The sequence below is a fragment of the Natator depressus genome, chromosome 7 (genome assembly GCF_965152275.1).
Source record: "Natator depressus isolate rNatDep1 chromosome 7, rNatDep2.hap1, whole genome shotgun sequence".
Taxonomy (NCBI): domain Eukaryota; kingdom Metazoa; phylum Chordata; order Testudines; family Cheloniidae; genus Natator; species Natator depressus.
In genome coordinates, this window is record NC_134240.1 from 81,117,778 (window position 1) to 81,145,340 (window position 27,563).

The 27,563-nt window shown below is 42.5% G+C and overlaps 1 protein-coding gene across 1 annotated transcript in view; it reads left to right on the plus strand.

The window, feature by feature from the left end:
* The window catches only part of LOC141990970 (hexokinase HKDC1), a 44,805-nt gene that overhangs the window by 6,434 nt on the left and 10,808 nt on the right, over positions 1–27,563 (plus strand). The window contains exons 2-15 of the mRNA XM_074958910.1: positions 7,295–7,457; positions 12,693–12,841; positions 12,930–13,049; positions 13,998–14,093; positions 15,021–15,120; positions 16,635–16,818; positions 19,038–19,193; positions 20,276–20,509; positions 21,375–21,679; positions 22,308–22,456; positions 22,543–22,662; positions 25,271–25,366; positions 25,442–25,541; positions 27,349–27,532. Of these exons, the coding sequence (XP_074815011.1) occupies positions 7,295–7,457; positions 12,693–12,841; positions 12,930–13,049; positions 13,998–14,093; positions 15,021–15,120; positions 16,635–16,818; positions 19,038–19,193; positions 20,276–20,509; positions 21,375–21,679; positions 22,308–22,456; positions 22,543–22,662; positions 25,271–25,366; positions 25,442–25,541; positions 27,349–27,532 (2,156 nt within the window). The remainder of the gene's footprint in view (positions 1–7,294; positions 7,458–12,692; positions 12,842–12,929; positions 13,050–13,997; positions 14,094–15,020; positions 15,121–16,634; positions 16,819–19,037; positions 19,194–20,275; positions 20,510–21,374; positions 21,680–22,307; positions 22,457–22,542; positions 22,663–25,270; positions 25,367–25,441; positions 25,542–27,348; positions 27,533–27,563) is intronic.

Genomic DNA, 27,563 nt, shown 5'->3' on the forward strand with positions numbered 1-27,563 from the left:
AAATGCAAGGTGGAACAGGTTGTTTAGCAGAAGTAGTTAGCCACGTTCTACCTTTCAAGGTAGAGTGGCCTCTGAACACCTCTGCAGTCATGGGCAAGAAGAGGGGGTTAGTGGATTATGGATAGTTGTAATAACCCATAAATCCAATGTCTCTGCTCAGTCCATTTTTAGTGTCTAGCAGAGTTATGAATTTAAGCTCCCACGCTCCTCTTTTGAAAGTGAAGTGTTTTCCCAAAGTGATCACTGTGTCTGAACTATCAGTCCTTGTTCTCAAAGGAAACCTGCATGACACTGTAGTGTTTCAAGTGTAGACAAGCTATAAGTGAGTAGTGTCCATTCTTCGCACTGAATGAAACAGGGGACTATGGGGGGTGAAAAAAGAATGTGATCAGGGAATTAAAGATGGTATCATAATGCATGTGTAAAAGAGAGTTGAATTAAAGTGGCACAGAAAATCTTAATTTTAGCATTTCCTAACTTCTGAGTGCTTGGCTTTGCAGCCTGAATGTTGTGTTAATGTGGTTCTTTCTATGTAATACATAAAGTGTACAAGGAAAGTCAATAGAGGGTTGGGTTGAGATGACGTTTATAGATGCAGCCTTTCAAGTTATCAAAGGATAATCTTCCTTCTCTGAAAACTCAGATATGTATAATGGTACAAATGTGAAATTACCCGTCCTTGTAACATTCACAACTGCAAGTGTGTGTGTACAAACATCAGCTGGATTACCTACGTTTAGCATTCTTTAACTGGAAACATTGCTCTATACACTGTAGAAATATTTTAATGTGGTCAAAACAAATGTGATGACTAAACAACACAAAGGCCATCAGTACAGCACACATAAGAAATAATATGTATTGTAGTTCAGCAGGCCAGAGATAAAATAAAATACACACAGGAAAATGTTTCTCCTAATTTTTAAAGTCCTATGTTAATTAAAGTTTAAGGCTGATTTTTTCTTTTTTTTAAAGCCACAAACTTTCCCCTTACATACTTGGTAAGGATTTGATCACACCACTCATGCAGCAAATATAGGCAAAAGATATAGGTGTGCTTGGCTGGATGTGAGCAGCTACAGGAGACCAGGTAAGCATTTAAAAAGGGTGGTGATAGGGAGAGATGGGGAGTTTGCCAAGTTGGGTACAGAGGACTAGCTAATAGCACCAGTAACACCTAATTCTTCTGAAAGATTCACAAATCTATTCAAGTGTAAGCCCTGGTCTACACTAGGACTTTAGGTCGAATTTAGCAGCATTAAATTGATGTAAACCTGCACCCGTCCACACGATGAAGCCCTTTATTTCGACTTAAAGGGCTCTTAAAATCGATTTCCTTACTCCACCCCTGACAAGTGGATTAGCGCTTAAATCGGCCTTGCCGGGTCGAATTTGGGGTACTGTGGACACAATTCGACGGTATTGGCCTCCGGGAGCTATCCCAGAGTGCTCCATTTTGACCGCTCTGGACAGCACTCTCAACTCAGATGCACTGGCCAGGTAGACAGGAAAAGAACTGCGAACTTTTGAATCTCATTTCCTGTTTGGCCAGCGTGGCAAGCTGCAGGTGACCATGCAGAGCTCATCAGCAGAGGTGACCATGATGGAGTCCCAGAATCGCAAAAGAGCTCCAGCGTGGACCGAACGGGAGGTACGGGATCTGATCGCTGTATGGGGAGAGGAATCCGTGCTATCAGAACTCCGTTCCAGTTTTCGAAATGCCAAAACCTTTGTCAAAATCTCCCAGGGCATGAAGGACAGAGGCCATAACAGGGACCCGAAGCAGTGCCGCATGAAACTGAAGGAGCTGAGGCAAGCCTACCAGAAAACCAGAGAGGCGAACGGCCGCTCCAGGTCAGAGCCCCAAACATGCCGCTTCTATGATGAGCTGCATGCCATTTTAGGGGATTCAGCCACCACTACCCCAGCCATGTTGTTTGACTCCTTCAATGGAGATGGAGGCAATACGGAAGCAGGTTTTGGGGACGAAGATGATGATGATGATGAGGTTGTAGATAGCTCACAGCAAGCAAGCGGAGAAACTGGTTTTCCCGACAGCCAGGAACTGTTTCTCACCCTGGACCTGGAGCCAGTACCCCCCGAACCCACCCAAGGCTTCCTCCTGGACCCAGCAGGCGGAGAAGGGACCTCCGGTGAGTGTACCTTTTAAAATACTATACATGGTTTAAAAGCAAGCATGTGAAAGGATTACTTTGCCCTGGCATTCACGGCTCTCCTGGATGTACTCCCAAAGCCTTTGCAAAAGATTTCTGGGGAGGGCAGCCTTATTGCGTCCTTCATGGTAGGACACTTTACCACTCCAGGCCAGTAACACGTACTCGGGAATCATTGTACAACAAAGCATTGCAGTGTATGTTTGCTGGCATTCAAACAACATCCGTTCTTTATCTCTGTGTTATCCTCAGGAGAGTGAGATATAATTCATGGTCACCTGGTTGAAATAGAGTGCTTTTCTTCAGGGGACACTCAGAGGAGCCCATTCCTGCTGGGCTGTCTGCCTGTGGCTAAACAGAAATGTTCCCCGCTGTTAGCCACAGGGAGGGGGGAGGGTTGAGGAGGTAGCCACGCGGTGGGGGGAGGCAAAATGCGACCTTGTAACGAAAGCACATGTGCTATGTATGTAATGTTAACAGCAAGGTTTACCCTGAAAGAGTGTAGCCAGTGTTTTATAAAATGTGTCTTTTTAAATACCTCTGTCCCCTTTTTTTTTCTCCACCAGCTGCATGTGTTTCAGTGATCACAGGATCTTCTCCTTCCCAGAGGCTAGTGAAGATTAGAAAGAAAAAAAAAACGCACTCGAGATGAAATGTTCTCCGAGCTCATGCTGTCCTCCCACACTGACAGAGCACAGACGAATGCGTGGAGGCAAATAATGTCAGAGTGCAGGAAAGCACAAAATGACTGGGAGGAGAGGAGAGGGCTGAAGACAGGGCTGAAGCTCAAATGTGGCGGCAGCGTGATGAGAGGAGGCAGGATTCAATGCTGAGGCTGCTGGAGGACCAAACCAGTATGCTCCAGTGTATGGTTGAGCTGCAGCAAAGGCAGCTGAAGCACAGACTGCCACTACAGCCCCTGTGTAACCAACCGCCCTCCTCCCCAAGTTCCATAGCCTCCACACCCAGACGCCCAAGAACGCGGTGGGGGGGCCACCGGCCAACCAGCCACTCCGCCACAGAGGATTGCCCCAAAAAAAGAAGGCTGGCATTCAATACATTTTAAAGTTGTAAACTGTTAAAGTGCTGTGTGGCATTTTCCTTCCCTCCTCCACCACCCCTCCTGGGCTACCTTGGTAGTCATCCCCTATTTGTGTGATGAATGAATAAAGAATGCATGAATGTGAAGCAACAATGACTTTATTGCCTCTACAAGTGGTGATCGAAGGGAGGAGGGGAGGGTGGTTAGCTTACAGGGAAGTAGACTGAACCAAGAGGCGGGGGGTTTCATCAAGGAGAAACAAACAGAACTTTCACACCGTAGCCTGGCCAGTCATGAAACTGGTTTTCAAAGCTTCTCTGATGCGTACCGCGCCCTCCTGTGCTCTTCTAACCGCCCTGGTGTCTGGCTGCGTGTAACCAGCAGCCAGGCGATTTGCCTCAACCTCCCATCCCGCCATAAACGTCTACCCCTTACTCTCACAGATATTGTGGAGCGCACAGCAAGCAGTAATAACAGTGGGAATATTGGTTTCGCTGAGGTCTAAGCGAGTCAGTAAACTGCGCCAGCGCGCCTTTAAACGTCCAAATGCACATTCTACCACCATTCTGCACTTGCTCAGCCTGTAGTTGAACAGCTCCTGACTACTGTCCAGGCTGCCTGTGTACGGCTTCATGAGCCATGGCATTAAGGGGTAGGCTGGGTCCCCAAGGATACATATAGGCATTTCAACATCCCCAACAGTTATTTTCTGGTCTGGGAATAAAGTCCCTTCTTGCAGCTTTTGAAACAGACCAGAGTTCCTGAAGATGCGAGCGTCATGTACCTTTCCCGGCCATCCCACGTTGATGTTGGTGAAACGTCCCTTGTGCTCCACCAGAGCTTGCAGCACTATTGAAAAGTACCCCTTGCGGTTTATGTACTCGGCGGCTTGGTGCTCCGGTGCCAAGATAGGGATATGGGTTCCGCCTATGGCCCCACCACAGTTAGGGAATCCCACTGCAGCAAAGCCATCCACTATGACCTGCACACTTCCCAGGGTCACTACCCTTGATATCAGCAGATCTCTGATTGCGTGGGCTACTTGCATCACAGCAGCCCCAACAGTAGATTTGCCCACTCCAAATTGATTCCCAACTGACCAGTAGCTGTCTGGCATTGCAAGCTTCCACAGGGCTATCGCCACTCGCTTCTCAACTGTGAGGGCTGCTCTCATCTTGGTATTCATGGGCTTCAGGGCAGGGGAAAGCAAGTCACAAAGTTCCATGAAAGTGCCCTTACGCATGCGAAAGTTTCACAGCCACTGGGAATCGTCCCAGACCTGCAACACTATGCGGTCCCACCAGTCTGTACTTGTTTCCCGAGCCCAGAATTGGCGTTCCACAGCATGAACCTGCCCCTTTAGCACCATGATGCATGCATTGGCAGGGCCCATGCTTTCAGAGAAATCTGTGTCCATGTCCTGATCACTCACGTGACCGCGCTGATACTCCTCGCCCGGTATCGCTTTGCCAGGTTCTGGTGCTGCATATACTGCTGGATAATGCGTGTGGTGTTTAATGTGCTCCTAATTGCCAAAGTGAGCTGAGCGGCCTCCATGCTTGCCTTGGTATGGCGTCCGCACAGAAAAAAGGCGCGGAACGATTGTCTGCCATTGCTCTGACGGAGGGAGGGGCGACTGACGACACGGCTTACAGGGTTGGCTTCAGGGAGCTAAAATCAACAAAGGGGGTGGCTTTACATCAAGGAGTATTTCAGGCAGGGCTTCACGGAGGGTTCCAATGAGAAATGGTGCACCTAAGTTATTGTTCTTATTGGAACAAGGAGGTTAGCCTGGCCTCTGATTGATACATGGCTAGATTTATCTCGCTGCACCTTCTCTGTGAGTGACTGCAGTGTGACCTAGAGGAATGAGTCCCCTAGACAGGGGAGGGGAGGAAGCAAATGAGTACAAAACAAATCTGGTCTATTTCTTGTTTTGATCCACTCCATCTATCTTTTACATCTTTGGCTGGCAGCAGACGGTGCAGAAGGACTGCATGCCATCCACATCTCATGGCTGCTCGGCAGAAGATGGTACGGTACGACTGCTAGCCATCCTCATCTCTTGCCTGCCCGGCAGAAGATGGTACAGTACGACTGCTAGCCATCGTCATCTCTTGCCTGCACGGCAGAAGATGGTACAGTACGACTGCTAGCAATCCGTATCGCCTGCCTGCTCACCATAAGACAGTTCAATAGGACTGACTGCAGGACTAAAGAGAATGACCTGGTCAAGTCACTCCAAATTTAGTCCCTGCGCCCATGTCTGCCCAGGCGCTCCCAGCTGACATGGCCAGGAGCACCTCGGACACGACGAGGATGGCTACCAGTCGTATTGTACCTTCTGCTGCCAGAAGGCAATGGGTTGCTGCTACTGTGTAGCAATGCCGTACCGCGTCTGCCAGCACCCAGGAGACATATGATGACGGTTACCTGAGCGGGCTCCATGCTTGCCGTGGTATGGCGTCTGCACAGGTAACTCAGGAAAAAAGGCGTGAAACGATTGTCTGCCCTTGCTTTCACGGAGGGAGGGAGGGAAGGGGGGCCTGACGATATGTACCCAGAACCACCCGCGACAATGTTTTAGCCCCATCAGGCATTGGGATCTCAACCCAGAATTCCAATGGGCAGCGGAGACTGCGGGAACTGTGGGATAGCTACCCACAGTGCAACGCTCCGGAAGTCGACTCTAGCCTCGGTACTGTGGAAGCACGCCGCCGAGTTAATGCACTTAATGCACTTAGAGCATTTTCTGTGGGGACACACACACTCGAATATATAAAACCGATTTCTAAAAAACCGACTTCTATAAATTCGACCTTATTCTGTAGTGTAGACATACCCTAAGTAATTTTTGACTACTGCCTGAGACTCTTGAATTGGTGAATCAATTGGTCCTGGGTGGGGAGACTTAAGTTCTCACAAAGTCCTGGTCTACGCTTAAAATGTAGGTCAGCATAACTATGGTGCTCAGTGAAAAATCCATATACATGAGCTATGCCACCCTAACTTCTGGTGTAGGGGCAACTAGGTGAATGGGAAGAATGCTTCCATCAATCTAGCTGTTGTTGTTCAGGGAGATAGTATTCCTACAGCAACAGAAAAAAGTCTTCTGTTACTACAGACGGTGTCTACGATACAGTGTTATGCCAACATTGCTACAACGCTGTAACTATGCCACTATAGTCCCTGTAATGTAGACATGGCTAAAGTCTTTATTTCTATTCAGTTGTTTGTTGCCCAAACACATGTATATAGGAGAAAAAAAATTGCACAAAACAGCTGATTTCTGGTTAGAGCAGTGTAACTCCAAGACTTGGGATCTTCCATTGAACAGGCCAGACCGTTTCTGATGGACAAATAGTAAAATACTGTCACAAACAATATTAGTTAACACTGGGTTAAACATCTTTACAAATAGATTTTATAGGTTGACGCATTTCTTATCTAGGCCATCCTCCTGCTTACACTGAATTCCATGGAAATGTAGTTATTGGTTTCAATGGGGCAGGACCAGCTAACCCTATATCATATGACTGTAGCTGATGTCATAGAAAATCTCAGAATCAGAGGATCAGGGTAAATAACCATTTTACATGTATGTAGGGTGCTTAACTTCAAAGCGCTTTATAAACATTTAACTATTTCTCCCACCTCTGAAAGTGAGGTACATACAATCATCTCCATTTTACAGATATACACTGAGGCAGAGTAGTGAAGTGAGTTGCCCAAGGTTATTCAGAAGTCAGCGGAAGACTTCGGATTAGGAGTTCCTGGTCCTAAGCTCTGTGCTCAGGACACTGCACCAAACTCTTGTAATTAGTGGTTGTATATAGGAAGCATTTTCTGTGTAACTGAACACTAATGATAGTGGGAGCGTGGGAGAAATCCTGCTCTAGTGACTTCTAGTAGAGAGAAATCATCCCTTATGTACTTACATTGTAAACTCTTTGGGGCAGGGATTATCTTTTGTGTGTGTGTGTGTGTGATACATAGCACAATAGGGTCCTGATCCTTGGCCAGAGTCCCTAGGTGTTACCTCATCTTTATAAATAATATTCTCAATGTCCTGATTCAGGTTGACAGGTTCCTTTACCACATGCGTCTTTCTGATGATGTATTACTTGACGTTATGACGCGCTTCCAAGCAGAGATGGTGAAGGGCCTGGAAAGAGACACACACCCAACAGCTGCCGTAAAAATGCTGCCAACGTTTGTACGGTCGATTCCTGATGGGTCAGGTGAGTGATCCTGGTGCATTATTACTTTTTCTTTGGTTTAAAGAATTGATGGATTACAATGAAATATGTCCAGGCATCTTGGATTTGGAATTTGGAGCTCTGGAACAGTCTCAAGCTATGTGGATGGGTGGGTGCCATCCCAGAGTGTCCCCTTGTGCCCTAGGATGGCCCTGCAGGTACCATGCCCTCCGTTCCCTCTTGGTTCTTTGCAACGGTTAATAACTCTTGACTCTAAGACCAGAATCTTTACAATAAGATTCCCTTCTGTGGGATCTTTATTTATTCAGTCTTTTATCCGCTACAGCTCCTTTGGCCCCACAGTCCTAGGCCTTCGTCTCACTAGTTTAGGAGTCCCACATCCCTCCTCCCAGGGGCATTTGTGATAGTCCAAGAGAGATTCCACTCCTTGACACTGGAGCCAGTGGCTTTCAGTCCTTCAGGCTCTCTTTAGTCTTTCCTGGGCTCCTTTGGGGGTGCTCCTGCTCTCCAGCGAGCAGCAGTTCTCAGAGCTTGCTTCTTCCTCTGGTGTCTTCTCTCTCCCACCTGCCAGGCCTCTCCCATTTTTATCCCAGAGGCCTAATTGGGTCCCGTGACCCATTTTCTCTACCTCGGAAGGTGATTTAACTGTCCCGGTTGGGGCTGAGGCCTCTCTCCCCGTGAAGGGTCAACTAGGCTGTGACAAGCTGCTCCTTGCTCCAAGCACAACACAACTCAGCTGAGCTGTGCAGGTACATTCTCACGTTCCCTTGGTTTCAAGGGGATGTTCATGCTCAGCTGCAGCACAGCAGGGACTGTAGAAGACCGGGGATTAATATTAACATGCTAAATGGCCTTTAGTTGTCATTCATGGAGAAGTTGTCATTCATGGAGAAGATAATTGTGGGTCATTAACAAAAATGTCTAAACACACCTAATATTTTTCAGGTACAATGTGCTGTCAGATGACATGAATATGTACAATGCCTTTATGTGGGTGTGTTTTGCTTTCATCAGGACAACACTCAGCTAGCTATTAAAAACCTTCATCTTACTGAATACAAAAATACTAATCTAGTCTTAGCCACTGGCGCGAAGCTAAACTCAAACCAACACCGGACCGGTGATTAAATAGGATGAGGGGACCCTCTACAGGTCAGTAACATCCATGCAATTCGAAAACAATATGAAGTTTTCATTTTGAGGATGTGTATAACTTTAGGCAACGATGCTTTTCCTCTGGAGCTGGATATACAAGAGGAAAAATATTTAAATTCATGGACGCCAGAATGGTGCAGTATAATTAGATCCTGCAAGTGGCTGCATGCAGAACTCAATAGAGCTTGGAGTGGACACGGGGGATGGAGTGAACCCCATTGCAGGGCTGGAGCCTTCATCTTAAACCCCAGCTATTGTATTGAAGTTCTAATAACTCCCTGTCCCCCCATGGATCCATGATTTCCTGACATGGCTACTTAGCCCTTCCGCAGTTTGGTTCCCGACAGTGACTTCTGTACCTCTGTTTATTTCTAAAAATACATGTTTCCACATTGTGAAAATTACAGAACACAGAAAGAGCTTTCCCCAACACAGTCTATATAATCTGTCAGGAAAGTGCTCATTATATTTGATGGAATTAATCCTCATTTTGAGCAATAGTAATAAATCAACCATGCACTAGCAAACAAATTGACTGAAGAGGTAATCTGTGTTTCAGTCCCTAATGAGACATGCAGAATGATGATTGAACTGACCAGACAAAGGAGACTGAACCCACCAAAGCAGCTCTGTTAGTTTGCAGAAGCCAGCCATAGCAGATTCCCTTTAGCAGACATTGGCTTTGCGATACTCACGTGGCAGGAGAGGGCTAGCTGCTGCCTGGTGGAGCAGGAGAACCTCCTTCTGGAAGGCAGGCATAGGTTTGGGTTCACTCAACTTCATGGTGATCCACCAAACCCTTAGCTTCTGAATACCCTCCCTCACCCCCCGCCACACACAATAGTTAAAGGGCTGCATCTTCAAATCAGAGTTTATTATGGAAAATTTCAAACTCTACCTACATTTCTGAGAGCTGATTTTCAGTTTCCTGCACAGTTTCAGCTGCCTGCTTCCTATTAATGCTAATAGGATTTGGGTGGCTAAACCCCAACCCAATCAGTTAAATGTCTCCCTCTCAAACATCCTGATGAGACTCCTGCTGGTTTGTGTCATGATTGGCTGCTATTTGTTTTAGTCAGCATGCATAGTAAAGCTCTTTATTTTCCAGTAAGTACTGTAACGGGCTTAACGAAAGGTGAAGTCTCTCCCCTGAACAAGCATGCTTCTCAACCTGCCAAGGCCCAGATGCAGCCCTCCGGGTGTGACATAGCCCCTCGTGGCCAGGGGTGCCTCTGTGGTGTCTGCTAATAATGTCTCCCTCAAAGGGCACCTGACACGGACTCCACACACTTTTTCTGAGGTCAAAATACCCCTCTGTGGGGTCTGGGTTTATTCACAGAAAATAACTCAAAATCCCAAATTCAAATCCCACAAACAGACATTTCTCTTCCTACTCCCAGGCCTCCCTGGCTGGAAAGATTTCACACTCTTCCTTGCCTGCTCAGGGTCTCTCCTGCATTAGCAGGTGACTTCTAGACCTTCCTGGTTGGAGTCTTCGGGTATGTCTAACCTGCGCCTGGCCCAGGTCAGCTGACTTGGGCTCGTGGGGTTGTTTAATTGCGGTGTAGATGTTCAGGCTCGAGCTAGAGCTCTGGGACCCTGTGCTGGGGAGGGGTCCCAGAGCTCTGGTGCCAGTCTGTGCCTGAGTGGCTGCCCCGAGAGCCTGAGGCAGCTGACCTGGGCCAGCCACAGGTGTTTAATTGCTGTGTAGACATACCCTTAGTCCGGAATGCCAGGACTCTGCTGGAACCTGCTCGCTCCAAGCAGAGTCTGTTGTCTCTGAGCATGCCCCCCCACCCCCATACAGCTTCCAGCTGCTCTTTATAATGGAATCATCTGAGCCCTCTCATGTGGGGCTCATCCTTAATCAGGATTGGCTTAGCCCCAGGCTCTCCAACCTGAGAGCAAGCCACCCAGTTACAGACCCAAAATGGGGGACACAAATTATTCATGCAAGAAATTTAAAATAATGTGGGGCTGTATTCTTTTCATGTGAAAAACCCTGCTTCCCATCGCCTCAGTTCCACGGCTCTTTGTTTCTGGTGATAGATAATTTTCAACCATAAAAGTGGAGAGAGCAAATTTGAGGGAACATAGATAACTGTGGGATTAAGATCATTGCTGCCCCTTGAAATGAGGGACATTTGAGGGGTCTTGTACACTAGTGTATGTACATAACCCTTCAAAGTCACCCTGCTGGAAATTAGAGCTCGCTATGTATCCCAACCACCAAAACAGAAAAGTAAATCATGGAGTAAGTCCTGTTATCCCTTGGCTTTTCACAGCTTTAAAATGACACTCAGCCCTTCCTGAAATTCCAAAGTGGCTTCAGGGGATATCTGATTTCAACAATTGTCTCATTACTGTTTCAAAACTTCACTTGTCTCAAGGCCAACCCTAGGCAGTTTCTCCTGGCAGACAACAGTCTCTCTCTCTCTGGTGTCAAGGACTTGTTGATATGTCACCTTGTGACGTACCTTACCATCAAATTATGTCTTGTGTAATGCCGTTTTTGCACTCTCCCTGAATTCTCCATTGATTGCTGGAAAAGAGCAGCTTTCTCTGCAGACAAAACTTCTGGAAGATTCTGAGTACTTGGAATTTGTTTAAATTTTCAAGTGTGCTGTTATAATTAACTTTCAGAATATCTGCACCTTGAGCTTCACTCTTTGAAATAGTTCTCATTTAACAGCACGCCATTCATTTTTGTCATTCAGCTCTTAATTTTCTGACTAGTGTCATAGTGTACTGACTAATCCAGTTTATCTCCTTTCCTTCATGCTATCAGCCCATAGAATTACAGAGGTATATTTCTGGCTTGCTTTTCAAGGTCAAAGCCAATAAAATCTCAGTCTGGCATGGAGTTTAGGTCACATATGGCTACACAAACTCCTGTGGGTAAGGGTGTGAGAGTGAGAGAAGGGGGGACAAATAGGGGTTTTTAATTTAAATTAAATGTCTACGCTGTGAATTTTAACCAGCTCTAGCTGTATGATGGTTTCATGATAAGGCCAAGTTTAAAACTTCCAAGCTCCTCCAAAACAACTTACTTTACAATAAATAAAGTACATTTTAAAGTAAAATAATTTTTTTTTAATACTTTTAAAAATTCATTTTTTGTTGAAATTTCATATGTGAAGGTTCTGGGGAGAGGAGAATTCTTGGAGAAAATTTGTCAGTGGGATAGAGCGCTGCAGGCAGTGCTGTTTGGGGAAGATGACTCTTCCCCCTACAATGGGTATGTCTACACTGCAGCTGGGAGCAAGCCTCCAGCCCTGGCAGATAGACTCATTCTGGTGGGACTTGAGCTAGTGCACTAAAAACAGCAGCTCGGGCTCTGGAGCCAAGGGGGTAGGGTAAGCTTGAAAGTCTGAGCTGCAACCTTCACTGCAACGTCCGGACTGTTATTTTTAGTGCTCTAGCTTGAGCCCCCTAGCAGGAGTCTGTCTGCTTGGACTGAGAGGTTTGCTCTCAGCTGCAGAGTAGACATACCCAATATGGCCTATGTAGTTTCAGTCTGTTAGGGGAGGGACTGCACTGGCCCTCCACCTACCTGATCATGTCTTTCTGCTGCTATTCAGAACAATGGAGCTAAGGAAGGGAAAGAAGAATGAACAAAAGCAAGGGCGACAGTAAATATATAATACAGTTAAATGCTGAATGTCAAACTATTACACAAGCAATTTCTCCTCCATCCCCTTTGTGGAATATATCAGCTTGTATCAAATTCAAGGCGAGAACATCATCCCACCCCTATACTTGACACTAGGTCCCTAGTTCAGGAAGGCACTTAACCATGTGTCCAAGTTGAAGCACGTGTGTCGTTCTGCTGATTTTTTTCAATAGGACGGCATTTCCAATATGGCCTACAACTATTCACAACACACTCTGCAAGGGTCCTTATTTTCATTGCAGAATCTAGTGAAGAGCTAAAGAATTCACCACTCTGATTCTTTTAGCTACTGGCAACAATTCTGCTCCAAATGATTAATAATGTACATTCATTATCCCAAGCATTTACCTTAAATATGCCTTCAGGTCACACTTCACATTGCTGTATACTGCTGCAATAGTAAGTAACCTTTATTATTTTTATTGCAGAAAAGGGGGAATTTCTTGCCCTAGATCTTGGTGGCTCCAAGTTTCGAGTCTTAAAGGTGAAAGTGTCTGAAGATGGGAAGCAGAATGTTCAAATGGAGAGTCAGTTCTACCCAACCCCAAAGGAGATCACACATGGGAATGGAACAGAAGTATGTGGTGCATTTTTCTCTGTGGAGTTGCTTTCCGTGTTCATATAATTGATGTATTGATCTGTCCTGTTCTTTCTGTTCTATACAGCTATTCGATTATGTCGCTGACTGTCTGGCAGATTTCATGGAGACCAAAAACATAAAACATAAGAAATTCCCTCTTGGGTTTACATTTTCTTTTCCTTGCATACAGACTAAATTAGAAGAGGTAAGATTAAAAAAAAACATTATTGGTAGCTACATCATAGTAGTAGTAGATCTCAGAGAGAATTTTTGAAAGGATTGTTAACATATAGTAGTGTAGGAAAAAGTAACCTTTGCGTGGCTTTCTGAGGAAGAAAAATATTCATAGTTCAACCAAGTTTCATATCACCCTTCACATTCTGCATCGTGTTATAAACCTACAGGAGGAAGAGGTGGGAATCACAATTATGTGCTGAAGTAGATCTCAAGGATTAGTTATTATATTTCAATGCAACTGGAGCAGTTAACTAAAACTCTTCTTTTGTGTGTCAATTTAAATAACAATCTACTCAGCTGATAGAAAATACTACATGGATTTCAAAAGGCATTGTATTTCTGTGCTATAAAGCAGGCTTATATTTTAATCCCTCTTGTTCGGTATATTTATAGTAGATTTGAAATACCACGGGCACATGGTTGAAATAATCAGATAGCATATGGGGGGGTGGGAGCAGAAGCTGCAATGACTGCCTTTATTTGATTGCCTGTTTTTTGCCACCTCTCTTACAATAATAAGTTAGTGTATTAGGCCCTGACACTGCAAAGGCTATGCACATATTTCACTTTAAGTATGTGAGTAGGCCATTGAGGTCTATAGGACTACCCACGCTTAAAGCGAAGCACGTGCATAATTGTTAACAGGATCGGAGTCTTATTTTGACCACTTCTGTAGTATTTTTGGTGATGGCTACAGTTGACAAGGCTGCTTGTATGAAAAGACCTTTATTCCGCATCCCAGTGGATTGCCAATGGGTGATTCCGCTACTTCGGCTGAAGTTCTTACATATGCAGTAGTGGCAGTGAAATTCTCCAAAAGTCAATGATAGAGTATATTCTATTTTCTACTGCCTCTGTATTTATTAATGCTAAACTTTATTTTTGAAGTTGTAACATAGATTGAACATTTTTAAAGGGTTTGCTGCTTTCCTGGACAAAGTACTTTAAGGTACGAGGAGTGCAGGAGACAGATGTGGTCAGCTCTGTGCGCCATGCCCTCAGGAAGCATAAGGCAAGTTTTATAGTGAAGAAGTCTTAATAATAAATAGAATAAAATAATTTCCTCATATAGAAATAAATAGCCTATATTTGATAATGAAGGCTAGCTTACATATTTTTACAGTCTTAAAGGATAGTTTATTTGTGCTTGACTTTGCTGTATTTGTAATAAAAAGTACTAACTATGGGATGATTGATTACATTTTAAAATTAGTAATGAAACATAATTAAAACCTAATTTTTAGCATTCTCTTATACGTATTCAGTGGCACTTTAAAAAGCTAGTTTCCTTTACACCTTCTCTATCCCTTGTAACGTTTACAAAATATGAAAAAAATTGTGTGCTGACCTCCTTTTAGCATATACTATATTTCTCTGTTTCTAACCTGGCAAAAAAAACCCAGCTCTGCTTTTCGTTTGTTCTGTCTGTGTATTAGTGTCACTGACATCAGCAAAGACCTGTGCAGCTCTGACATGAATGTTTGTTACTTAGGGCCTGAGTCTGGTGCACGTACTTAGGTTGAGTAGCTCTTTACTCCCCCAGCTTCCTTTGGCTTCAGTGGGGCTATGCAAGAAATAAGGAGCTACTTCACATGAGTAAGGATAACTGAATCTGGCTCTTAGTGATTTGCATGGTGATCTCTGGTGCCATCGCATCAAAGCTGGAGCTTTTGTTTTTCTTTAATTTCTTGACTAAGGACTGGTGGAAATAGGAGAACAACTGAAGATTCTGGCCCTGATTCAGCAAAGCACTTATGCAGGTTCTTAAATCCATCCTTATTAAGCATATGCTTAAATCCCATTGAAGTAAATTAATCTTAGTCACATTGTTAAATTGGGCCCTCTAGAAGTTAGTCAATTTTGTGTCTAAACACAGTTACTTAACTATAAGGATGGGTGTAAATGTTTTTCTATTCACTAGAGGTCTTTATTCTCTTAGGATATTGATGTAGATGTTTTAGCACTGGTAAATGATACTGTGGGAACAATGATGACCTGTGGATATGATGATCAGCGCTGTGAAGTTGGTGTCATAATAGGTAATTTTATTTTCTTAAAGCAGGGTTGAAAAAGCAGGCTTATGATTTTAGCAAATCTGGGGCAGGGAGGCATTTTCAACTTCACAATTCAAAAATAAACTATTTGAAAATAAAAAACATAAAAGATTGGATTTTCAAGCACTAGTCTCTCACTTTTTTGGATACAAAGTGGAATGTAAACATTTAAGTAACACTACCTGCATATCCAAAAAATTGCAACTACAAAAAAAATGGCTTGGTTAAAGCTGGCTTGAAAAAATTTAGTCCCAAATCAATAAAATGAGTGTTGTCATCTTGTATGCAAATTGATATTTTAAAAAGAAGTTACTTGGCTTGTTTTATTTTACCTGGGACCTTTTACAAATGATCACTTCCTGAGTACTTCTAGCTTTCAGAGTAACAGCCATGTTAGTCTGTATTCGCAAAAAGAAAAGGAGTACTTGTGGCACCTTAGAGACTAACCAATTTATTTGAGCATAAGCTTTCGTGAGCTACAGCTCACTTCATCGGATGCATACTGTGGAAACTGCAGAAGACATGTCCAGTTTCCACAGTGTCCACAAGTTTCCACAGTATGCATCCGATGAAGTGAGCTGTAGCTCACGAAAGCTTATGCTCAAATAAATTGGTTAGTCTCTAAGGTGCCACGAGTCCTCCTTTTCTTTTTGAGTACTTCTACTTACTCTTATTCTTACGCAGATGCCTGCCTGTCTGTCTGTCTTCTAGTGACTTCTTCTGCCTAACCTTGGGACAATTCAATATATCCTAAAATTTTCTCTCTGCATGTATATATTTAGTTCTGTTAAGAAAAAATAAAGACACGAAGATATTGGCAAGTCCTGAGACATTGGAGAGCTCTTGGGGTCAGACCCACAGTGAACAGCTCCTTTTGCCAGCTGTTTGGAAAATGCTTCATTACAGTTAGTATTTTCGAGCCTTTTGATGACTGCAACAATCATGCTTAAAAATGATATTGTTCATATTGTCAGGAAGTGAGAGGTCCATGCTGGTAAAGGAATTTCCATCCATTCATATGCAGATATATCATCAAATAATAAAGGAGGCTGTAATTGTGTTTCTATTCAATTCTTTCAGGAGATTCTGGCCTACATAATAAATGTTTCTGCTAATGATATAGAAGATCCATATCTTTTTGTTCAGAGACGGAAAACCTCTTCTCACCTTTCCCAGCAAGAATCATATACTCTTTTCATAACATGTCTGCTTCACATTTTCCCAATTTTATTTTTTTAAAGTATCATATAGGAGTGAATATGAAATAGCACAAATATTTTGAATGAGTCAGCCCTTATATTCAGTTAATTTCATTCATTCACTATTTCCTTGATATTCAATGGTTATTTAACAGGTTTCAGACACAGAAGGTTTTGTATAGCATAACATGCAACTTAATGAAAGTACATTTTCTGGTAAAGAAAATATTGAATCTAATTCTAAAATGCATTTTCAATTAATTCTTCATGTGTAAATTTGTTTCCGTCTGATGCACTCAGGAACTGGCACAAATGCCTGCTACATGGAAGAAATGAGTAACATTGATCTGGTGGAAGGTGATGAGGGGAGGATGTGCATTAACACTGAGTGGGGAGCCTTTGGAGACGATGGGTCACTGGATGATCTCAGGACTGAGTTTGACAGGGAGATTGACTTGGGATCTATCAATCCTGGAAAACAACTGTAAGTATTGTTCCTCCCTCACCGACTAACATGAGGCTTTCTGTGACAGTCTCCACATTTTGAGTCTGTTTACCGAGCATACATTGAGCTATAGAGCCGTTGGGAATGAAAGTAAGGTTAGGTGAACTAGTTCAGCCATGATGGAAGCTGGCTCAAGCCTCCATCCATCCATCCCCAAAACATTCCCGGGACCAGTTCAGTTAAGATCCCCTTCCTTTCTGTAACCTACCAGTTGATGGTGGGATCTCTGACATGGCTGTGCCGCACTTCTGCTGTGAGCCGTCACCGGCCGGGGCACCCCAAGCTGCACGGTGTGACTTGGAAGCCACAGACCTCATGCATTGTGGATCATTTTTTGCAACTCTGTTTCCTTTTATTTCAGATGGAAGGGTCCTGTTGGAGACTCTGGGTGAAATTCTGGCCCCACTGAAGTCAATGGGAGTTTTGCCATTGACATGACTTCAATGGAGTCAGGATTTCACCACCTATCCTCACAAAGGAACCAGTAATGTTACATTATTACTAGTCAGTAATTCTGTTGTCATTTTGTGATGGAGTAAAATGAGGAAGTGAGGCTGATTTGTTATAATTTTTCTTCATGAGAGAACCTGGCATGTGTTCTTCTTAAATTACTTGCATGTTAATGAGGAACCACAGGATAGAGGTGGGGATAGCTCCTCAGCAGTGACAGAATTAGGAATATTAGTGTAACCTCTATTAGTCCACTCATTCACTATGAATGCCAAGAGTTCCCATGCAAGGTCAAGTCATTGAAAACTGCTTCTCTGTTACACACTACCTTCTAAAGTGTTCTCTGCATGTCACCCTGTAGGTGTTCAAAAGAGGAGACCCCAATGCACATAGATGAAACCTGTGTTAAAAGTGTATTTCATCTAAGCTCCTCCTAATGGTTGGGTTGCAAATATATTAATACATTGCTTAAGAAGCGATAACACAGGAATACCTGCTTTGTCCTTGTGTCACTGAAAGAAAATACACACCCAAGTTTAACTGCTACCATTTGAAAGGCTGGTAATCTGATGTTTTCCCCTCACATTATTCTTTTAATTCCAGAAATGTATCATTTTATCAAAGTGCAATTCCTGCAGTATTACTTGTTAGAGCCTTTGGAGTGAAATGCATCATGTTTAATACGGTTTCCATGACTGTTAATAACCAGTTTAAAATACAGAGAGTTGCTGGTATTTACTTTTATGAAGGCTTAATTACATTTTACCTTTTAAACATATAGCAATTCTGGTGATCTGTAGAAAGAATTAGATTCACTTAGGTTCCTTGGTGTTTTTGTCTATAAGAATATAAGAACATAAGAGTGGCCACACTGGGTCAGACTAATGGTCCACCTAGCCCAGTATCCTGTCTTCTGAAATGGTCAGTGCCAGATGCGTCAGAGGGAAAGAACAGAACAGGGCAATTACTGAGTGATCCATCCCCTGTTGTCCAGTATGAGCTCCTGGCAAGTGGAGATTTGAGCATGGGGTTCCATCCCTGACCATCTTGGGTAATAGCTGTTGATGGACTTTATTTTTCACTAACATATCTAATTCAGATTTGAATCCAGTTATAGTTTTCTCAATTAATTCCCCAGGTTGACAGTGTGTTGTGTAAAGAAGTACTTCCTTATGTTTGTTTTTAAACCTGCTGCCTATTAATGTCATCAGGTGTTCCTTAGTTCTTGCGTTATGTGAAGGAGTAAATAGCACTTACCTATTCACTTTGTCCACACCATTCATGATTTCATAGACCTCTATCATGGAATCGTAGGACTGGAAAGAACCTTGAGCGGTCATCTAGTCCAGTCCCTGCACTCATGGCAGGACTAAGTATTTTCATATTCTCCCCCTTCTTCTATTTTCTAAGATGAATGGTCCCAGGCTTTTAAATCTCTCCTCATATGGAAGCTTTTCCATACCCCAAATCATTTTTGTTTCTCTTCTCTGTATTATTTACAATTCTAATGTGTCTTTTTGAGATGGGGTGACCAGAAAAGCACACAGTATTCAAGGTGTAAGTGTACCATGGATTTATATAGTGGCATTATTATAGTCTTTCTTATCTATCCCTTTCCTAATGGTTCCTAATGTTCTGTTAGCTTTTTTGACTGCCTCTGCACACTGAGCAGATATCTTCAGAGACCTATCCATGATGACGCCTAGATATCTTTCTTGATTGTAACCATTGCTTCTATTCACTAACAGGTTTGAGAAGATGATTAGTGGATTGTATTTAGGAGAACTTGTAAGACTTGTTCTTCTAAAAATGGCAAAGAAAGGCCTGCTCTTCAATGGCAAGATATCAACAGCTATCCGTACTAAGGGCAAGATTGAGACAAAACATGTCGCTGCTATGGAAAAGTAAGAGCTTTAAAAACACTCCTCAGTAATCACTTTTTAGCCTTTCCATAAGCGCAACTAGTCGTCTTCCATGCCATTATAATATGCAAATATTTGAAATTGATTGTTGAGATTGATCCTGGATTGATGATCGAATTTCTGCTCAAATCAATTCAGTGCTAGAATCAACGGGAGAATCTAGCAGACCAAACTGGTCTTTTAATTAGTAATAAAGTAATACAGAAGCAAACACACACTGAACTATTTAAATGTATTATATTTATCGTATGTAACAAATGGAGAGACCTGACCATATATGTAGATCCACTGAGCTGTTTTCAGTGTTTCAGAAAAATGGAAGGCTTTACGTATTCATACTTGTTGTTATGTTTGGGTTTATAAGGCTGGATAAAGAGCATTATGAATCTGCAGACAGCCCATGTTATTGATGACTGTCTGTAGTGTTTGAAAACTCTGTTTTTGGTGTTTCGGTTTTAAACATCAGCCATATTCCAACCACAAAATAGACCATGACTTTATGATGTTCTTTAAGGGAAAAGCAACAAATGCACATTTATCTTTAAAACAGAGCATTTTGTCTTGAATATTAGCATGCAGTGCTCCAGTTCTTCTTCTAATAGTAATCTAAAATCTGAGAAAGCAGACAAAGGTGAAAATGATACAGAAAAGGAGCAACCTGTTTAATGTTTGTTAAACATAACTTGCCCTCCCCTGTTTATTCAAGGGTCAAGCCAACTCTGATTAAACTTAATGGGAATCTTTTCATTGACTTTCATTAGAGCTACATCAGGCCTTCTGAGACTTTCTAATTTTATTTGGTTGGACAACCTGATTCATGGCAAGAAACCTTAAAAAAATGAAAAAAGGACAGGAGAAGCTATCAACCTGTAATCAGCCAGCTCACTGAAGATTGGAAGCAAATCATCTGCGGACCACTAGTAATATATGAAGCCCATAGAACCAGTGCTCTCAGGAAATTGCCTCATCTCTTGTGACCTAAGTCTGTGTTGTTTTCTGATAATCACATCTGGACACAATTGTTCTAAATATAGGTTAATGTATGTTTCTTTGTTTGGTGTTAGACGTAAAGAAGGTCTCCAAAACACTAAAGAGATACTGATGGAACTGGGCCTGACTCCTTCTGAAGAAGATTGCATTGCTGCTCAGCATGTGTGCACCATCGTTTCGTTCCGCTCCGCAAATCTCTGTGCTGCTGCCTTAGCAGCAATACTGACCCGTCTTAGAGAAAATAAAAAACTTGTACGACTGAGAACTACTGTTGGAATGGATGGAACTCTGTATAAAACCCACCCTCAGTAAGTAAGCTGCCTAGCTGCTATATTATTTTGTCTGTGTTATTTAGCAAAGGTTATGAACGTTAGATCGGGGGAGGGGACAGACATTCACCACATGTCTTGTGTACATTCACTTTTCTGAGACAATACTTGAACATGAAATCTATCAGGATGAAAGAAGTTTTTGTAAAACAAACAAATAAAAACAGCTCCTCTACCAAACAATCAACAAAATACATTTTCTTATGATATATCACATGGAATTTTCAAACTAATTTTCTATCCTAATTCACTTCTTTATTTTGAACCTTTGGTTTCTTAGCTGTAGCACCGTTCCCTCTTAACTAGAGATGTACCTGAGTTGAGAAGTTTGGATCCAGAATCTAATCTAAATCAAGCATACCCAAATTCTAGTGTGTTCAGAGTCAGCACATTATGGAAAGAAGGGCTTGAATTCAAAGCTTGGCTCTGAATCTACACCCACACTTCCACAAAATGGAGAAGGTGGCAAGTTGTAACTGGTCTGGTTAAGGCCTATCTCTACACCCTCCCCAGTGTGTCACATAGCGGCCTCCCTTCTCCCCAGGATCTTCTTCCCACTTGAACTCGCCAATGTAGCAAGACTTGAAGGTGTAATTTCGTTATAGCCTATTTGTATGGATTGGCTCATGGGGGATGTTGCCAATAATTCCTTCTCACCTACAGTAACAACTGAAGGTGCCAATAACCAGAAAACAAGAGTTGCACACCCATTCCCCCTCCTAATTTCTGAAGTTGCATTTAGCTAATTCTGCTTTTGTACTTATGAAGTTTTGTGTGTTTATTCTAGATGTATATTACACACACAATATTTTGCAAGAGTCTAAGGCAATGATTTTTCTTTTAGATATCCTAAACGCCTGCATAAGGTTGTGAGAAGACTGGTCCCAAACTGCGATGTCCGATTTCTTCTCTCTGAAAGTGGCAGTGGGAAGGGAGCAGCCATGGTAACTGCAGTGGCATGCAGACTGGTATCTCAGCGCAAACAAATTGATGAGATTCTAGCATCATTTGAACTTTCTGAGGAGAATCTTATAGAAGTGAAAAATAAAATGAGGGAAGAATTGGAATATGGACTGAAGAAAGAAACACATGCAACTGCCACAGTGAAAATGTTACCAACTTATGTTTGTGGAACGCCGGATGGAACAGGTAAGGGTCTTTGCTAGGCACCCAAAAATCTAAGGTTACATAGTAGAGATGGTTGGACATTTTCCTCTGGAACTTTTTTCTGTTGGAAATTGCCAATTTGTCAGAGTTTAAATGTCTCGTGAAATGCTCCTGACCCCTTGGCAGTTCAGTCTACCAGGGCTTCCAAGCTCCCGGCTACTTGACAGCCTTGACAAAGTCCCTGGTTCTGTGGCAGGCTGCCTTGCAGGCAGGTTTCCAGGCTCTCCTAGCTCTTTGGCAGCCTGGTAGCCTGTAGAATTCTGGCTCCCAGGCTCCTTGAACCGGGCAGGCTGCTGGGGCTCCCAGAAGCTCAGGAAGCCTTGGAAACGTTTTTAAAAGGTTGAAACAACAAAAACAAATTTTTTTTCTAAACAAATTTTTGGAATTCCCATTCTACAGAAATTTTGATATTTTATTTCCCATTCCCTTTCGGAACACCATTTAAACTTGGGCATTTTCTGCAGGATGGGAATTTGAGTTCCCAGTCAGCTCTTACCCAGTATTTATGGTGTGCTGTAATGGCTCCCTTAGCTTGCATGTTCTGAGTAGACAGATGTACTATGTCTAACTGTTGAGAAGCACTGAAAAAATATTTGTTTTTCTGATGCAGAAAAAGGAAAATTCCTGGCACTTGATCTTGGGGGAACAAATTTCAGAGTTCTGCTTGTGAAAATTAGAAGTGGGAGAAGAAAATCTGTGAGAATGTACAATAAAATCTTTGCCATTCCTTTGGAAATTATGCAAGGAACCGGGGAAGAGGTAACGTCCAAACTGGTTATTATTTTTGCCATGTTATTGTCCATTAAACGTGTGCTGGTTTTTACACACTGCTTCTGTTCTTCCAGCTCTTTGATCACATTGTCCAGTGCATAGCAGATTTTTTGGAGTACATGGGGATTAAAGGTGCACGTCTCCCTTTGGGCTTCACATTCTCTTTCCCCTGCAGGCAAGCTAGCATTGATAAGGTAAGGATTGCAACACAAAACCATGTCGAACAGCTACAGTAGGTCTAATTCCTATTAGAAAATTGCTGGATCATTTTGATGGATTTTTTTAACTAGTCTCTGTTCAGACATTTAACGCAGAAACGCTTCTTTTAAATCCAGCATTTAAAAATGTATATTTTTTACAAGCAAGGATTTACAAGGTTTTAAATAAGATTCAGGGCAGATCCTTAGACTTATTAATTGCCTCACATAAAATAGAGATGAAAAAAACACCATAAACACACACAAATATTCTAATTATATACACTGTCAGATTTTGCCACCCTTACTCATACTGAATATCAGCTTATTCAGCCAGTTGGCTACTTACAGAGCAAGAAGAACAAGCCATGATAAATAACTACTAAATGATCTTGTATGTTTTTAATGGGTCAGAAATCTCTTGCTGTCCTTCGGATTGATAATACCAATGGGGATTAGTCTCCTAATTATAATTTTTCAGCTACAGATTTAGAGTGTTTTCAGAAGTGTGCAACTGAGTGCAAATATCCTTTTTTCTATGTCTACTTCCACACTTTCTTTATTCCTTTTTGTGATGCACCAGTGGGCAGTGTTGAACTTAGTCATTCACAGCAAAGGGTTGAATTTTGATTGATCATCAAGCAGCTTTTCATTATACTTCCTCCCCCTTTGTGCTCTGATCTGACACTTAGACTCTGCAAAAATTTGAAAGGAGATTCAATGCTTGGTTTATTTTAAACCTGTTGTACCAAAAAAAAAAAAAGAAAAAGAAAAGGCAACAACAACAAAAACCACACACATCGGAACTTCAGCCTAAGGACTTGGTTATAATTGAGAACTATTTATCGCTCTGCCTTTCAAATATGAAGCAAATTAGTGAGTGAAGAAAATGAATGCAGCCAAAATGACAGATTATTTATGAGCTATAAATCTGAGTCAGGGCTTGCACACTCTGGGCCGGTTTGTTTTGTCTCTTCCTATGACAAGAATTTTCTATCTTAAATTCATCTTGTTTTTTTAAAAACTTGGTGTAATTAACAGCTATGATTTCAACATCATTCAAAAACTGTCATTGATTCATATTGAGCAGTGTGTATAATACTGGTTGCACAATGGAAAGCTAGCTATTTTTAGCATAACTTCAAAACTTCATCAGTGGGATCAGATTATTTATCTTCGAGTTAAAACAAATCACTTGGTAACCTAGATAAGAATCCGCAGTATTACTTATCAAATGAGCTGAAATTTTGCAAAGGAAATTTCTTAAAACTCATTAAGTTAACTGCTTAATTATTTACAATAAATATAATTCTTTTCATAGTTCACTCACAAATGATGGAACAGGTGATTACCTGCAAGGAAGTACGTGGGAAGGGAATGCGTCTCAAAGAAGTAGAAAGAATATTTCGGCTTTTGCTGCTACTTGGTTGATTGCTCCAATGGTTCTTGTGTCTGATAAGATGAGGGATAGCAGACAGGGTATTTAGACCAGCATGAAGAGTAGCATATCTGTTAGGTGATGGTGAAACTTCTGGACCCTCATGATGATGATTCTGTTATTGGGGAAACCACAACACACACTGGGGGAATCTTGAGGAACCACTAGTGGTCAAATAATAATGGCATATGTGAGGCTATCTTCTTCCAGTCTAACTGTGTCTCCGTTGTTCTGGTAACAAGCTACACCTTGGTAATGTCTAGTATTTAGGAACATAACTTGACAAATGGAACCACTGTTTGTGGTCAGAATCTTAATAAACCATGGAGTAAAGCTGTCAACAGCAAACCAAATGGACAGTGGTGGATTTAGAGTTAGTGGGGCCCTGTGCACAGCTTCATTTTTGGGGCCCTCTGCCTCGGGACCCAGCCAAGAAAAAGAACATTCTTCTCCCCCCGCATTTTTCATTTTTTCGTGCCCCTGGAGGCAGGGAGGCAGCGTGGGCAGGGAGCCACCTTAGCCCTGCTGCACTGCTGCTGGCACGTCTGTGCGCCTCTTGTGGGGAGGAGGGAAGCGGGTCTCCGTGCACTGCCTGGGGCAAGGGCAGCGCACAGAGCTGTCTCCCCCGGGCCAGGGGCACACAGAGATGTGCCAGCAGCTGGCCACTTCCTGGAGCGGCGTGGGGCCACCAGCCATGGAAGGCAAGCAGCCTGCCTGCCTGAGCCCTGCTGCACTGCTGGCCAGGACTTGGGGGCAGGTAGTCAGATGAGATTTGTCCTGCATATTGGGGGCCCCCCGTCATTGGGGGCCCCATGCCACTGCACTGTTTGTTTCATGGTAAATCCACCTCTGCAAGTGGAATCATTTCCACACAGCAGTTGAGTCTCAAGCACAGTGGAAGTTTGGTTTTACACGGGCCAAAAACATATTATACATAAAAAACTACATTAAAAGAACGTTACTAAGTTTGCAAAAGTCAAGCACTCAAATGTTAGGAAACGCCAGAATGAAGATTACCTGTGCAACCTTAATTCAGTCCCCTTGTGCAAATGATACAGTTGTTAACTACATGCTTACATACTATTTTGTCCACAGGACGCTGCCCCATTCAGTGCACAGGATTCACATCCAACTCCATTTGTCATTTTTGTTGCTGTTCTGTTACAGGGAGCGCTTGTGGAGTGGACAAAAGGTTTCAAGGCAACAGACTGTGAAGGAGAGGATGTTGTTGATATGCTAAGAGAGGCCATAAAACGCAGAAATGTAAGAAATTCTGTTCCTATCTATTTGGTTTGTTAAAGCAGCTGTATCCCTTTCTAAATATGATTTCCATTGCAGGAGTTTGACCTGGATATTGTAGCAGTGGTAAATGACACTGTTGGAACAATGATGACATGTGGCTATGAGGATCCATATTGTGAAATTGGCCTTATTGCAGGTAAAATACTAATCAAATTACTTGTTTAAAATGAAAGCAAAATATTTAAATGATCAGTTGATTTGTGATAGAAAAAAATCTTACCACTGAGACCTATAAAATAAATGGTTCACTTCATAAGAACTATTAATGTCTGGAGAATCTGTGCCAGCTTGATAGCTCGGTGGTAATGATCTGCACCAGTATGTAGGAGAATGGGAATAACTAATTTTCAGTCACTGGATTGACAGCATGTTATGTTTCACAATATTCAAACAGATAAATTGGATATAAACATTAAATGTTTTCTGCTGGAAAGCTTTAAAATAAGACTACTTTATTTCTTAGAATTCGGAACACAGAAAAAACCCCAAACTAAGGAAAACAAAATAGGCTGATCGCTAAAACAGAGCAGCATAGCTCACCCTACCTCACTCTAGCTTTCTGGAAACTGACTCTGAGAGGTGTAGATTGATCACATACTTTCCTCCGAAGCCTCTAGCCTGCAAGCTGGACCAGGATTTAAAGTGACAGCTTGTAATTTTTATTGTTTCCAATACACCATCCTGGGGCTGTGAATATAGCTGGGGGAAAGGCTGTGACATGTTCTGGATGAAGTTTCATCTCTTCCTCTAGTGCTACAATTTAAGGCTGTGTCTACACTGCCACTTTCAGCACTAAAACTTTAGTCATTCAGGGGTGTGAAAAAACACACCCCTGAGCGATGAAAGTTTTAGCGCTGAAAAGTGCCAGTATAGACAGTGCTTTATCGCCGGGAGCCGTGCTCCTGGTGATAAAGCTACCACCCCTTGTTCTGGGTGTGGTTTTTTGTTTTTCTTTTTTTAATTGCCAAGAGAGCTCTCCCCCGGCGATAAAGCGTGACTACACTGCCCACATCTGCCGCCGCTGCGCTATAACATGGGCAGTGTAGACATACCCTTAGTGGCCAGCCTGTAAGCCTTATGTGTGGTGAGGACAGGGGAGAGTGTTTAAAGCAGAATATAATGGGGGAATCCTTGGAGACTGTGGCTAATATTGTAGGAAGATGATTAGTGCTTAATTTGTAACGAAAGAGGTGCCATGGCTCAAGCAATTGATTTGCTTTCATAACTGACGTGGCAAACCCAGAGATGCCAGGGCTCAGCCCTGGAAAGCCCTGGCACATATTAAGCACTGAAAATGATGCTCTCCCGCTCTACTATTTTAGATTCAGATGTTCTGTTCTTTTTGAGAATCTGTTCACATGCAGAGATGAGCTGTGAATCTGATGTATCCTCTGAACAAAAGGACTCAGGGTTCATTGTAGTTAGGCAGATAAAGATGCCTGGCCAGCATGTAGCAACACTAAACAAGCAAATATGATATGTAGATGCATGAACATGGGATAAAACAAAGTATGGTTGAGCCAAATAACTTTTACAGTAGCATGAGTTGTTTGGCCTGCAAAATGTGATGTAAATATCAATTGGGTAGTATTCAGTCACTTGACTCTGTGCTTCCCTTACCCCATCTCCTTTTCTCCAGTGAGATTCCCATGAGGGCATTGCAGTAATAGGAAATCTCCAATGCTCTTAATTTCTATGGCATATTTTGTGGAAAACCTACCTCAGTTCTGAATGTTTGTATTTCAATTATGTAGAAGATACGATCAGAAAGGCCACTTGTTGACACTGATTTCTATTAAGATCTTGGGATATCTTTGTAATATGGATCTGGTTCAGGAGAAGTGACATTTAAATATTTCACAGTGTAGACACCATGATTTCCTTCTGTGCATTTCAGCTACTTTTTAACTAGATGTGACTGAAGCCCTGTTGCTTTCTCCCAGGTACAGGTAGCAACGTGTGCTACATGGAAGAGATGAAGAATATTGAAATTGTGGAAGGGACTGAAGGGAAAATGTGCATTAACACAGAATGGGGAGGATTTGGTGACAATGGGTGCATTGATAGTATCAGAACAAAATATGATAAAGAAGTGGATGAGGGTTCATTAAATCCTGGGAAACAGAGGTAAAGCTGATTTTATTGTTTTTAAATGATG